Source organism: Triturus cristatus, chromosome 5_1 (genome assembly GCF_964204655.1).
Source record: "Triturus cristatus chromosome 5_1, aTriCri1.1, whole genome shotgun sequence".
Taxonomy (NCBI): domain Eukaryota; kingdom Metazoa; phylum Chordata; class Amphibia; order Caudata; family Salamandridae; genus Triturus; species Triturus cristatus.
The window spans coordinates 953334884-953349428 of NC_140587.1; the positions used below are offsets into that span (position 1 = coordinate 953334884).

General features: G+C 42.9%; 1 protein-coding gene across 1 annotated transcript in view; it reads left to right on the forward strand.

Moving 5' to 3' along the window:
• The window catches only part of AFG3L2 (AFG3 like matrix AAA peptidase subunit 2), a 233440-nt gene that overhangs the window by 59281 nt on the left and 159614 nt on the right, over window positions 1-14545 (forward strand). Inside the window, exons 6-7 of the mRNA XM_085606063.1 lie at window positions 8132-8206; window positions 9960-10084. Of these exons, the coding sequence (XP_085462189.1) occupies window positions 8132-8206; window positions 9960-10084 (200 nt within the window). The remainder of the gene's footprint in view (window positions 1-8131; window positions 8207-9959; window positions 10085-14545) is intronic.

The window sequence follows — 14545 nt, forward strand, 5'->3', positions numbered from 1 at the left end:
GTGAAATAACATCAGGATAACTGGAGTGGACAAGTCGACTAATATGAGGCAATCAGACCTTTTTGTGGCGATACTATTGCTGGCACATTTTGTCAAGACAGCACTCTCTGCTACTTTTCTGGTGGAGCAAACGTAATGATCCCTGGGGCTGAGACCTCTGCCTGGGGCATTAGGTAAATATTTGTACTTCAGCTGTGGAAGCACTAAATAGTGTGGTATCTATTTCAAGGCAGGGAAATCATAGGTGAGACACGATCGAACTGGGTATAATTATGACAATCAACCTAGTTCCCAGGCTGTGAGTGATTTGGAGTAAGCCCTATGGTTTCTGTTGCATCTAAGCGAGTTGTGTTTCATGGCTTTGGTATAGGCACACACAGAAAGTGGTTGCCTTCATTATTGCTGCTGATTATTCTGTGTTTCGCATGTCTCATAGCACCATTTCATAGGTAAAGACAGCGCAAATGAATACTGCTGAAGTTCTATTACCATTTGATGAAGCTTTCCTGTGCATCTTAGTTTCTAGCGCTAGCTTGTTAGTTAATCTTTATTACCTATAGATAAGCCATAACAGCACAACAGTTCATATAAATCATACATAATAGATGCAAATAAATACTTAAAAACATCAATGGAATGATAAAACCCATTAACCAAGGATAGATACATAATTATTAGTTCCATAGGATTTGATAATTTTCAAAGCTAAGTGAATAAAACGAATTACTGTACTAAAAATACTTTGAGGGTCAAGCTGTTGGGTGATAGGCATTGTCAATTCATGCTCCCGGATAATACAATTGTTAAATAAAGGGACTAAAAACAATCTCCGGGGAAAACTGTACAGAGTGCAAAGTAACGTGATGTGCAAAGTGCTTTGTTTAGAGACATTGTCACATGGACAACAGGTATATTTTGAAACCAAGTGGCTGGTGCTGGAAGTGCTAAGAGAAAGTGCACTGTTTTCAACCTAAGATGTGTTAAAGAAAATTTGTACTGAACATTTCGAACAGATAATAAAGTTTTGGTCCTTGTGACAATATCCGCACACAATGTTCCCTCATGATTGATTTAGTATTTCCATTTAACTTTTGTTTCCTCTTGATGTCCATAAAACAAGTGCTTCACTCTTAGTTTGGTAGTGCCATCAATGCTTTCTAGTTGAAACCGCTCAGGGACCACCAAAATAGCAGAAGTATGTTTTACAACTATATCATTGGACAACATGAAAGCGATATCAAACTTTCCTTGATAACTCCTTTGCAGGACCCAGATTCAAATGTTGCCCAAATTGACACCCACAACAAGATAGGTCGAGCTTAAATAAATATAAAAATATACAGTAAACCAATCTCAGAGTGGCGGATTAATTTAGGGCAGGATTTTGGGACTGCCAATAAGTGGCACATAAATTTGTTCTCCCTCTAAAGGGTGTCAGGATTTCCCTAGCCCTACGCTTAATTCTTAAGTTATAGTGGCTATCAAATGCCTTCATTCTAGGAACGATGAAAACGGTGTACCGAAATATGAAAAATGGGTTACTCTCCATAACTTCTTATTGGCTGCAAAATGGGATCTAATCTTAGTTGCCTTCGAACCACGTCATCACATATGATTTAGTGAGATTAATGTTCAGGTCTCGATCCCTCTCAAAAAGAGCGAAGGCAGAGAAAAGATTGAAGGCCATTCTCCGTCCTTGAGAGTAGCATGGTATGGTCTGCGTACAGTAACACTGGAACAGGATGACTCCGTACCTGCAGCCAATCTATCCCTCAATTAATTAGGAATTTTTCCAGTCCAATAATGTATAAGGAAAATAACCTATTTTTTCTGTAAAAGCCCCATTAATTCCATAATGTAATCTAGCAGATGTATCGTGATGTAATATCCTTAGAATGGTAATTAAAGTTTTCGCCACCCTCACTGATTCCATCAGCTGCCAAAGTTTTGAATGCTTCACTAGGTCAAAAGCACTAATTAAGTTCATGAAAACCATGTGAAATGATTATTTCTTTGCATTAATGTATTTCCCTTTTATCGGGTGAAGGTTGAGCCATTGCTCCACCATTCCCAAACCCGGGCGGAATCCATATTGCATCTGAGAAAGGACCTCAATTTCTACTGCCCAGGCCTCTTACCTTTAGAGCAAAACTCTGTCCAATGTTTTCAAAGTAGAGTTCTATAGGACAATAATCGGTAATGTGTTTCTTGAGTCTGTATTTCCAAAGTCTTTAATTTGTCCAATATCAGGGTAAAATAAATCATTAACAGGGTCTCTTATTTCATATGTAATTTAGTGAAATTGCAGACTAAATTGTACTTTAAAGCATTTCCATCTTTTAATTTATTTGTGGTTGAGCAGGATTTAATGGGACAAAGCACATTAGAATTGGCAAGATTAACCTCATTTGCATGATCGCTCTTGGGCGGATGTGGATGGTGTGTGTGGGAATGTCAAAGACACTGTAGAAGAGCCACCATCAGTAATCAACAATAAAAAGTGATTTAGAGCACATGGGTTGAGATTGGGTTTAGTTGTGGGGCAGAGTCCTCTCTTATTTGGGGAACCTGCTGTCGTGTCTGCAGGCTGAATACCACCACTGACCATGGTGGAGTTGTTGTTTTCAAGTAAACCATTATTTAGCTCCCGTCTAACAGAGGAGACTCTTTTCCCCCCCCCCAACTCTTCTAATCTCTGAGCTAATAACCCCATGGCTTTTGTGAGATAAGATGCAATTGAGGAAGCTAGCAAAGCCACTTTGCCCCTACCCCGTTTGAGCACAGACCCCTTCCTGTTACCCATAATTGGCAGGCGTTATTCCTATCCAGAAAACAAAAACATAAAACCAGGAGGGGTGGGGCATCCCAGTCTCGTCTAGACTCCAGTGGGCGCAGACTAGCCCGTCTAAGCCCGGGCACAGCGTGATATAGTGCCAGGAAGCCACTCGCCTCCTCAACAAGAAAGGTAGTTGCAGTCTGGGACAGCAAGTCCTGAGCCCACCAAACCGATCGAGCACGTCCCGTACTGTGGGGTGAAAGTGTGACTAATGTGATGCCAAGCAGCCAGGCACGCCACCTTCTCAATAAGGCAGGTAAATGCAGTCTGGCACAGAGAGCCCACCAAACCAAGAGGGCAAGCCTTGCACTGCAGGATGAAAGTGTGCCTAATATGGGGCCAGACACCGCCTCCTCCTCCACAAGGCAGGCAAATGCAGTCTAGGACAGCTAGCCCTGAGCCCACCAGACAGAGCAAATGTGCCCCATGCTGCTGGGTGAAAATGCGCCTACTATGGCACCATGAAGCTAGGCCCACTTCATCCTCAACAAGGCAGGCAAATGCAGAGTGGGGCACTGAGTCCTCGGCCCACCAGATCAAGAGAACACGTCTCGTGCTGCGGGGTGAGAGTAAGTCTTCTATGAAGCCTGGCCCTGATCTGGGTCCCATGCTCGCTACACCACCAGATTCAAGCTAGCCTAGCTGATGAGAGGTGATACCCCAAAACCGGTCCCAGGATGCTTGTTCCTGGTCCAGGGAGGGCCTGGCCTGGCAGTTCAAACTGTACTGGGTCAAGACTGATGTGCATATGACTGGTTCTAAACTGGAATAGGGTGGTGTGCAAAAAAAAGAAGTATTTAACCCAGATCTGTGTCTGGAGGTGAATGTTTGATATAGTCAGCATTCTGTCCATCATCTGTTCTTTTTGCATTTGCAACCTCCTCCTCAGCAAGGCAAGCAGATGCAGTCCGTGACAGCAACTCCTGAGCCCACCCATCCGAGAGGGCACGTCCCGCTCTTGAGGGTTCAAGTGAGCCTAATATGGTGCCGGGAAACCAGGCACCACCACCTCCTCAACAAGGCAGGTAGATGCAGTCTGGGAAGGCGAGTCCTCAGCCCACCAGACTGAGAGGGCTCATTTGATGTTACTGTTATACGGGAAGGTGAATTGAGACCAGAAACTAGGGAGAACATGGGACAGTGAGATCTGTAGTTAGCTCTGACCAGGGCTTTAAGTGTGCCGGGTCCCTCCAGGTCTCAAAACAGGAAGTAATAACAAAAACAGACACTGGCAAGGGTTACTATTGAGCCCTTTATCAATTTCCTTAACTTAGCTCGTAAAAGCACTGATCAATTCCTGAAAAATGAATGTAAAAAAAAAGTTTATGTAATCTATGTCAATGATTTAGTTCCTGTTTAAATATCATGTGTTTTACTTAATCTTGCATTGTGTTAGGTAGTTCTGGGTTGTTGTTTTTATAGGTTTTTTCCTGTGGAGCATATTGCTCTTGAATAGTGTACACTTCAAACTGAGTTACCTCCAGGTGTTTATAATGGGCCACAATTGAGAGCTCTTAAATTGAAGCTGAAGGCAGTGCGAGTTTCACACAGCGCTAGCCAATGGGTCAGAAAGGTGTTCAGAATACATGGTCGTCCAATCCTTGGCCTCTCTGCAAAGCGCACAGAGCAGTGATCACGTATTCCAGTTGCTATCGTGATTTTGTGCAAATGTGTGTGAAGGAAGTGCGCAGTTTTCAAAATATTGACAAGGTGAACATAAATGAAAGATACAGGGAAGTGCACTTAGGAGAGAGTGAAAAGAGGGGGCTGAAGAGGTATAAAATATAATTTCAAAACTGAAATGTTTTCTATATTATTTAAAACAAAATGTTATTGTTACTGATTTATCTTAAACAGCAAACAATCATTGACAAAGCCAATCGTCCTGTCTGGTTTTAAGTGTATTCCAGTCGATGTATTATATATCTGGATGCAACAACAGAAAGCTCACAGAGGCATCAAAATACCAGTTAGGTGGCACACTAAAGGAATCACAGAAATGTAGTTTACATTTTGAAGTAACACCCTTAAAGAGGGCACGCTCTTTTAGAGACCCCATACATTTTTCATTCCACTTCAACCCCAGCCTCAGGCGGAATACAGAACTCAATGTGCAGTTAGACCATGCCAACCAGGGCACCAATGGCTGACGTCAACAGTTCCCTTTGCTTTTTATAGTTGCATGCTAGCCCCCTACATAGCAAGTTGTTTTCACAAAGAATGTAACTTAAGTCTCTAAATTTAGTACACATTCTTTTTATTGAACTATCATGGTTACCCTAAACAGTTATATTGTTAAATGAGTGCAACCACATGCACATAGAAAAGCATTTTGACTGCCGCAACATAGCCCTGGAAAGTATATGCTCAGAGCTTAAAGTGGGCCGGGTCCCTCCGGGTATGAGACCCAGTAGAAATTAAAAACCTACACTGAAACTGGGCACTAAAACCATGTCCTTAACTTGACTGCCAAATAACACTGAACGATTTTAGAAATATTAATGTGAAATACACCAAGGTAATCCATGTCACCGATTTAGTTCCTGTTTATAGTTCAATTTTTTTTTTTGCCTAATCTTGCATTCCCTATTAGTGTTTGTTTTTTCCAGGATGTTTTGTTGCAGTAATTTTTCTGGGAAGCATGTTACTTATGGATAGTGCATACTTCGATCTGAGCCACCTCCAGGTGTTTATAACCGGCCACGTTGTAGTGTACACAGAGCTGTGGTCATGCATTCAAGTTGCAATTCTGATTCTGTTCAAATGTGTGTGAAGGAGATACACAGATGTCAAAATATTTACAAGCCAGAAGTAAAAGAAAATGCAGTGCCTACAGATGAGTAGGTGTGTTGTGTGTTTGAGGGCGGTGAAGTGAAGGAGATACAAGGAAGTGCATTCAAGAGAGAAAGAAAAGAGGGTGCTGAAGAGGAAAAAGAAGAGGTGTAATATATGCAGATGGAGGAGATGCCAAGAGAAAAGAGGCTTACATGTCTAACACAGAGTGAGCATAATGGGAGTGGTTGTGACACTGAAGTCCACTGCCCCTACCATAGACCTCAGTAATGTTTAATTCACGGTCTCATAATTGAAACATTTTCAATATTAATTATTTATAACAAAATCATTTTTACTCATTTATCTTAAACCGATAACCATTGACAAAACCTATAGTCTTAGCTGGTTTTAGATGACTGTAAGTTGTTGGGTAATAAATCTGGATGTGATAACAGAAAGCTTAGAGAAGAACCAAAATACGGTCTGGCGGCAGTCCATGTGAATCAAAGAAACGTAATTCATGTTCTTAAGCCATGCCCTACGCTACATATATCACTCTCCTTTTAGAGACCCTCCCAAAGACCACACACACTTTTTGCACCCCACTTATAGCCCTAAATATGCTTGAAAGCTCATTTAACATACATATTTTGAGCTCGGTTATGCATTGTTCCTGGACTCGCCACAGTTCTTCCTAGCCCTCTTTCGCTACAGCTTTTGTTCTCAGTCTATCTGATCGTACAGCAGCATCATCACACAGCAGCAATGTAGGGTAGGGCAGATCAGGTGCTAATAATCACAATACCAGGATTTTGCTTTTCTTGAACACCTTTTCTTTGATATTTTTCACTCGTTGTAATGGGGTTCCAAAATAAGAATAGCCAGTAGGACTGGAATCCGGCTGGCTCCCTGTCTACGCCAGCACTGTGTGGGGAAACTTGCTCTTCTACTGCCTGTCTTCTACCTGTTCATTGTATGTGGGAGGTTCTTGTGCTTCTGCTACAGGTGTCCCTTGTACTGTGTGCGACGGGAGAATGTGCTGCTGCTTTCTGGACTGCTGTACCTGTTCTGCGTGTGTGCGGTTATTGTGTTCTGCCACTCAGAGGCGGCTCCTCCGTTTGAGCGAATGATCGTCGCCCTACTTAAAAATCCCACCAAAGACAAGAAATAAATGTTTTAGTCCCCCGTCCTGAGCCGAGCATCAGGCCTGGTCCGCTGCTGAGTGACAGAAGCAGGTCACTCAGCAGGGAGGAGGGTGGGCTAATATGGCACTGTTAAGAGCGCATGTCTTTTTGGACGGCCGTCTTGTGACGGCCAGCTACACATGCGCGCGTGAGGCCCCTCCCACCAACCAGCAGCTCTCATGCTGGTGAGAGGAGCCCTAGATTGGCTGAGGTAGTTGCTTTTTCCAGTTCCTATGTGTAAAGAAGAGGTCTGCGCGAGGATGTCGCAGAGTTCAGGTAAGTTTTTTTTTTTCTTCTATATATTATTTTAAGCCCCCCACCCCAATAGATGCCAGCCGCCAGTACTGCCACTGCAGCCCATGCTGCCTCTGTTCTGTGTGTATGGGGGCCTGCACTGCTGCTGCATGTACTGTGCCTGTGTTGTGCATGTGTGGGAACTTGGCTGCTGTGGGCCATTCTGCGCCGCTCTATCTCAAATAAATGTATGAATAACTTGAGGAAACTTTTTCTTCACAAAAGCCAACATGAATGTCCACAGACCTAGAGACAGTTTTGGCTTTTAAAATCCTGCAAAATTGTTTTTCTTAGAAAGCCCTGCCTCTGCCGCCATTTGAAGTAGTTTAATATTTTTAGCCATTTTTCGTATGATTTTCTATTTATGTAAGAAGAATGGTTCCAAGGCCCAAAAAAGAATTAGTCAAGTCGAACTTGATCCTCCTGCCCTTCCATCCTTACCGGTAGCATCTACACTTTTTCGGAGGTAATGTACATAGTCCTGGTCAGTTGTGACATTGCAGTTCTGTCACCAAAATGGCGTTGCTTTAACAATCCAAACTGGTCATTGGTTATGTTTAATCAGAGTGTGAAAATGGTTGGGTCAAGCTACTCTGTAATAACGTGGGTGCAGAAAGTATGCAGTTAAAAGATTTCAGCAGAACAAAAAATGCAGACCATTTGTAAAAGTCAGACTCATGGAAGTTCACAACATGGCTAGTCAAAATATGAAGAGGGGAAAACATAGGTTGCTGTGCAATATGATAATTTAATTTATTTTGTTTATTTAACCCAATGATTCTCTCGTTGGCCACATGTGGTCTTCAGGCTGTCTGAGCATTGTTTATGATGTTCAGAGTGTCATTTTGTTTTTGTGCATGGTAAATGTCGGCAAAAATGCATTTACATTGAACGGATGAAAAAAACTGCACCGTGATGCATGCCAAATGGTATCTATGTTCACCTGTGCTTTGTACATTGTACCTGTTCACCCTCAGTAAGTTAGTAACATTTGTGTATTTTTTACTTAATTAAGTATTATAATATTTTGTTTGCTCTGCAGGTGGACCGGCTTGAAGTGGTGAACAAGCGATATGTCCGTGTGGTTTTCACTCCTGGAAATTTTCCTATTGAAGGGGTAATACATCTTGAAGCTTTTTTATGTTTTTCTTAATTCATTGAGAAGATACAATAAATAGTTTTCTTTTTTAATGTGTTTCACTTTTAATGTTTCTGCAAATTCACAATCTGGTTAATTCATGGACACAAAATATTTTTTCATCCAACCCTGGCAAAGTCCTACAAAATTATATGAGCATTCAGTCTCCATACCCTGTTCTGATGTCACGCCGTAATGCATCCAGATATTGTTTCCCGTCAGGCTGTTTGGTAAATGTTAGGGATTGAACCCATTTTTGTCCTTTGTAGCTTTGAAAATCCAGGCACACGCAATAGGCATTGCTCACTTGAGGAAAATGTCAAAGAGAATGAAGTTTGTGTTAAACAAAGGAAAAGGCAGTGGTTGTAGTGCTTTCACGTAGAAGGGTGTGTAAGAAGAACACTATTATTTAAGAGGAGAGTCTTGAATTCCCCCCTTCTCCAGAGGACAATGAACTGTTCTCACTTGGTGGGTTGCAGTCTCAATACCTAACTATTACTGTTGCCACCCAGCAGAGCCTTACATTTTTAGATGTTCACTCCAGTTAGATCTCAAAAGATGTGCTTCCCTCTGAACCCCTTGTCTGCTCAAATTTTTTTTAAATGTTCGGTTACTCATTTGGCACTTACTGACTTGAAAAATGTATTCAACTGCTGCAATCAATGAGTGCCTTTACCACTAACAAGTCTATGCACATTGGAAAGTCTGATCATACTCTGCCCTTCATGCAATACAATGAAGGGCAGAATATGTGTAGGCGAGATATTACCTTTGTTGGTAGCAAATAACCATCACCTAAGAGCAACTATGGCTATTGATTTAGTTAAAGATTTAGGACGGTGCTATGCATATCACCTTGGTGTATGTAACAAGAACAAGACACATTTGTTTTTTGATCCATTTTACAGAATTCTATGTACTATGCTTGCAAAGGCGCATTGATGTAAACATTGAATATCTTAAAACCATTGCCTCAAGGGATGAGTTGAAAGAACATATATTTGCATCAGAAGTACACATTGGTCTGTAAAACTGTGTCCAGGAGTAACACACCAATAGCAGAAACACGTCTGTTGGAATCATATTGTAGCTATGGCTTGCATCTGCTCAGCTCCTCCCAGCTGTTCTTTAGGGTGGACTCACTGTTCCCTTTTTCCATGACTTCCGCTAATTAAAAATCACGCCAGACTTCCCAATTTTCTCAGATGCTGCTCCATAATACAACTGCGTTTACCAAGTGTGTTTTTCCCCTCATTTACCTGCACCTTTGTATGACAATGTGACACAGTCTGGTGCCTGGGCCATGCTATAGGAATCTGTACAAATACATTAGTACTGGCACATTGGATGTCAGAGACATTCCCCCCTCTTGGGCATTGTAGTACTCCTGGCCATCTGCATTCTATAAGTCAGATTAGTTGCAATAGGTAGAATTCTACAAGATGTCTTGGCTGTATTAAATGGCAACCTCTGCATTTGCCTTGCTTTTGTAATGACTAGTCAGTCAGTCAGACAAAAATATCTTTATTCAGATAATCAAATATCCATAAAAGAAAAACCATATTAACAACACATAAAAACAAATAAAGTATAAAATATGAAATAAAGCAATTCATAAGACACAAAAGTGATGTATAAAAGCACTACAGTTTCAACAGCTTTTGTAATGACAAATGTTTTATGAATTCATTTTCCACATATAATAGATATATTTTGTGTTTTGTTATTGTAGCAGTACGTCTGGTTTAATATCGGTAGTGTGGATACCTTTGAAAGAAATCTGGAAACGGCACAACAAGAGTTGGGAATCGAGGGCGAGAACAAGCTTCCCGTAGTGTACTCGGCAGAAAGTGATGGGTAAGAGACTGCACAAAGTATGTACACAAAACATTATGATTGCCAGCAGCACACTCTAGCTCCTCAAAGGTCTCACCATCACATAACTTATATTAGCATCCTGGATGGATAGATGGGATTTGGTCAGCCAATCCTCTGGTGTGTATTGGTCTGGGAGTTCCGGAAGAGTAGGAACCCTCTCCCCTAAAAGCCAGTGGAGTAAAGTAAGCTAATATTTTTCTTATTTCTCGTGACTGATTTGGGTTTCTTCTTAACAAAGGGAGTGGCCATGATAGCCATCTGAGCACTGCAGGAAAGTAGAGCAATTTTATACCATATTAGAAAAGAAACAGCTCGTGCTCGCTTAGCGCTCCCAATTTGTTTTAGGGGTGGAGTGCTCATTGCCTTATTGCCCTTAGTTACCATCTCCTCATTATTGGCCCTCACCTTCCACTCAGGCCCATAATTGCGGGATGGTAAGTAACAGCAGTTATTGCCCAAAAATGCAGGAAATTATGCTTAGCAATTTGATAGCCTACCGCTGAAAACTACACCAGTTTTAAAATACCCTCTTCCTGAGTTATATACCTGATCTACAGAGAATGGCATACAAAGGGGTGCAGATATTGAACAACTGGTGTGGCATGAGCTATAATGCTAATATAATATTTCTCCTAAACCTTTAGAAACCAGGGAATGTTCAAGAAGAAGACCTCCCTCCAACTATTGTTATTCCTGTCCTGCTCCATCACCTTCGCTGGAACTTCCAGCATTCTAATGTTTTCATACATTGTTTTCCATATTCTCTTGAGATGAAATGGGCCATGTTTTGTCTTCTAGCACTCTGTGGGACGGACAACTTCCTCTTAAGTCTCATAGTGGATATTAGCTCTCTGACATTAATAATGTTAAATTGCTTATTAGTGGCACAGAATTTAAATAGGACTGTTGTAGGAGTGGTGATCTACATTGAACCTCATCAATGTGCCCTCTAATTATTTTGCTCTGTGTGCATGTACAGTCCTCCAGGATTTTCTTGTTTGAAATTTGTTTGCAGACCTATCTCCGGGGGTTGTATTGTTTGGGTTTCTATTAAAAAGATAAGCAGTCTGCTGCTAGAATTGGCTATCATATGAACAGAAACTTACCTGCTGTAGAGCCTTATCTGGTAGATTCTATATCTAGCTGCAGATTCCTTACCGGCTCACCCATCCTTCCCACTCTGCGAACGGATTTCTAGGGACAGGGATGACCCCTCTCAGCGCCCTAGTTTTGATACACCAGTGGTCAGTGTTCTCCATGTCTCTACGTTTCTGGTGTTGAAAATCATAAAAAGTAACTGAAGTCAGCGTTCCGGGCGGCGCCTATATATGTACCACAATGTCACTTCTGGCACAGAAGACACAGACGATGGACACAGAGCCAGTCAACACCACCTACCAGCAGGTCCTGAACAACTGGACCAAGTTCCCATTCTGCACTTGAGTGTCAGTGCTTGCTGTGGACGAGGTACCCTCAGTGGTGGGGGGGTGACGTTTTGATACAGGTAAGTGAAGGCGACTTATAACTCACAGTGCACACAATGTGCACTATTAATAAATGTCTAGTCCAATAGTTACTTTTATAGGAAAAAGAAGTCTTTTATTTCGAACTGTACATATGCAAAGGAAAAACAATACTCATATGCAATAACATTGAGGTTGGGTCTCTGCTAGTTGTCAGGCAAATCCCTGTCCCACCCTCTACCTTGTAACCTGTCCCAAGTTATTCTCTGGGGGCCTCATCCAGGGAATGCATATTACTAGGCCGTACTCAAGAGTTCCCCTTTGACTCCTTAGCTATTAGTCAAAATTGTCTGTCGTGACCCAACCCCGTTAGCTGCAAGTCCCTCAGGGGCCCCACAGGACCAATTCTAGTCTAACCCCCCTCTGGCGGTATGGAAGTGTTCAGCGCTGCAGTCAGTGCCCTCTCTGTTGGCACTCCGGTGTCCAGATTATGTTTGGCAAAGAAAGTCCAAGTGCAGTTCACACAGCAGCACCCGGCAGGATAGGCTCTCTCCATTGAGCAGCACTGCTGGCTCGTCAAGCGATTGGAGCTGCTTCCGCTCAGCCAACACGAGGTAAGTCACTCCACCCCTGACACAGCGGGAGAATTTACCGGCACCCCACTGGAGCTTCGGTGAGTGTGAAACATCTTTTGCAGTGTTGTTGCAATCCTCTGGGATTCAGTCAGGTGCAGTTGGCAGGCTTGACCTGCTGGTCACGACAGTAATCCCCTTGTCTGTGCCTTGACCCAAACACTTGGCAACACTAATACCGGCAGCCCCTCCTGGCATACAGGGCTGCCACATTAATCACAATAATGCGCAGGCTCTGCCAGTGCGATCAACCTCACTATGGCGGCCCCTCCTGATGTACGAGGTCACTGATCTCAGCGGACACAAACTCCTGGCCCAAATAATTTCAACTGTGGTTCTCTCTGGCATATGGATCACTGCGGCATGGAGGTGCTGGCCTGAAGCTTCCTGCACAGCAGTCTTCACACAGCTCGCTCCCTCCAACACACTCCTCTTCTACACAGGGCACACTGATCTTAGTCCCTGGTCTTGACAAACAGACAGGGGCCATTGCTCCCGGGCAGGTGATCTTAGTTCTCCCTGGGTGATGACACTTCACCAGCAGGGAAACTAGCACACCTTGGCCCCCAGTCCTGGTCACAGGCAGAAGTCTTGCAGAGCTTCCCCTTCTCGCGCAACCTGCGTGGCCGCTTGGCAGATGACAAAGTTTAGGGTCTCAACCTCCCATTCTTAAAGTCCTTTCCCAGACATCAAAATGTGATTTGGGGTCCAAAACCATCTACACAAGCCGCTGGAAGGGATTTATGCTGAGGTATGAGTCAGAAGGCATCATTCCTTTAATATTTTGCCTGTCTGACATTTTGAGGTTTGTATTGTCCTTTGCACAAGGTTACTGGTGGCTACGTTTACAAGGCTACGTAGCAGCCTTGTGTTTATGTGCCTCCTGATCAACCATCCCTCCTTAACTGTTGCTCATTTTCTGACAGGTTTGCTTTACTTGTTCTCTCTCACTCTATTCATTGTGCCTCGGAATGATATGTATCTTATTTTGACTTCTATGTTCGAGTTGATGGTCAGTTGCTCAGCTTGTATTCTAACTCTAAAACCAACTCTTTCGGTGGCGATTACCTGTGCTCACAGGGTCAATAAACCTCATGACACCTATGCCTCCCATCCGAGGCATGGATTGATGGGTACTTTGCCCTAGCTGGGTTGCATGATTTGCTTAGTTAATAGTTAAACAGCAGTAGTCCGTCCCATCTCGCAAAGAGGTCCTACATCAGGATTCATTATTAAAGTGAAAAATCTGCAAGAAGACTTGCCTATCAAAGAAAAAGTTATTTACCTAATTTAGTGATATTTTAGGTGGATGCGTAATATTCTGCGTATTCCTCACCACTCTCACTCCTTCCTGATGACTTAGTGCTGTGGATAATGAGGTGTTGCATGCTGTATTTGTCGCTGTTACAGCTTTAAGCTCTTCTTGCCACCTCTTGATGAGGCCTGGGCAAGATTTAATGAACTGACATCAGTGCCCCAGTTGCGTCCTAACATGCTCCAGTGACGTCACATCTGGAAATGGAGTCTCGGCTGGAGCCGCATGGGGCAGGAGAGTCTTTGGTGCGAAAATAGTTTCCCAGACCAGCCATTAGCCTACAAAGAATATTGATAAGCTCATAATGTGAGGAATCTGCCGGAAGGTTATTTTTCTACCAGAAATATTGTTAGTGTAAGTAAGTAACTTTCTATTTGGACATTGCATTTTGGGCACTAAAAGGAAGGCTAAACGGCTATGTTAGGTATGTTTCATTAATAGTAGGAGTGTGTGTCTGTGAGTGCACTTTTGTATGTTTTGGAACTTGAGATTACTTTGACATTCATTTGATTGACTTCTTAAGTTGTTCAGATAAGTTGTGAAATTTCCTGTGTCGTTTCAGAACCAGGGGCTGAGTTAAATAGATATTTTTTAAATTACAGATTTAATAATGAATTCCTTGACAAAGTTTATATCTGAAAGAGACACGTTAGTGATAGATTCCTTACCTTAGAATATCACCAGGCATCAGACTGGATCCAGAAAGTTACCCCTGCGCTTTGGTAGGCGTCGTCATGGGGCTCCGCGTACGTCACTGGCGTTGTAGCCGCCGAGATGACATCGTCGAAGCTACTTAGACGCGACCACGCGTGCTGACCTCAGTTCTTTCTTTTTCCACGCCAGCAAGCGCAGATCCGAGAGAGAGCGGTACTCCTAGTCATATTTTTGACTTGTTTTCTGAGACTTGTTTCTCTTGTTTGTCGAGTACTCGACTTCTGGAGCAGTGGGGACGCCCGGGTCTCAGTCCTGTTGGCACTGCCGTCAGCCTTCGGCGGAGGACCAGCATGTCACGTGTCTCTTCTGCTTCGGG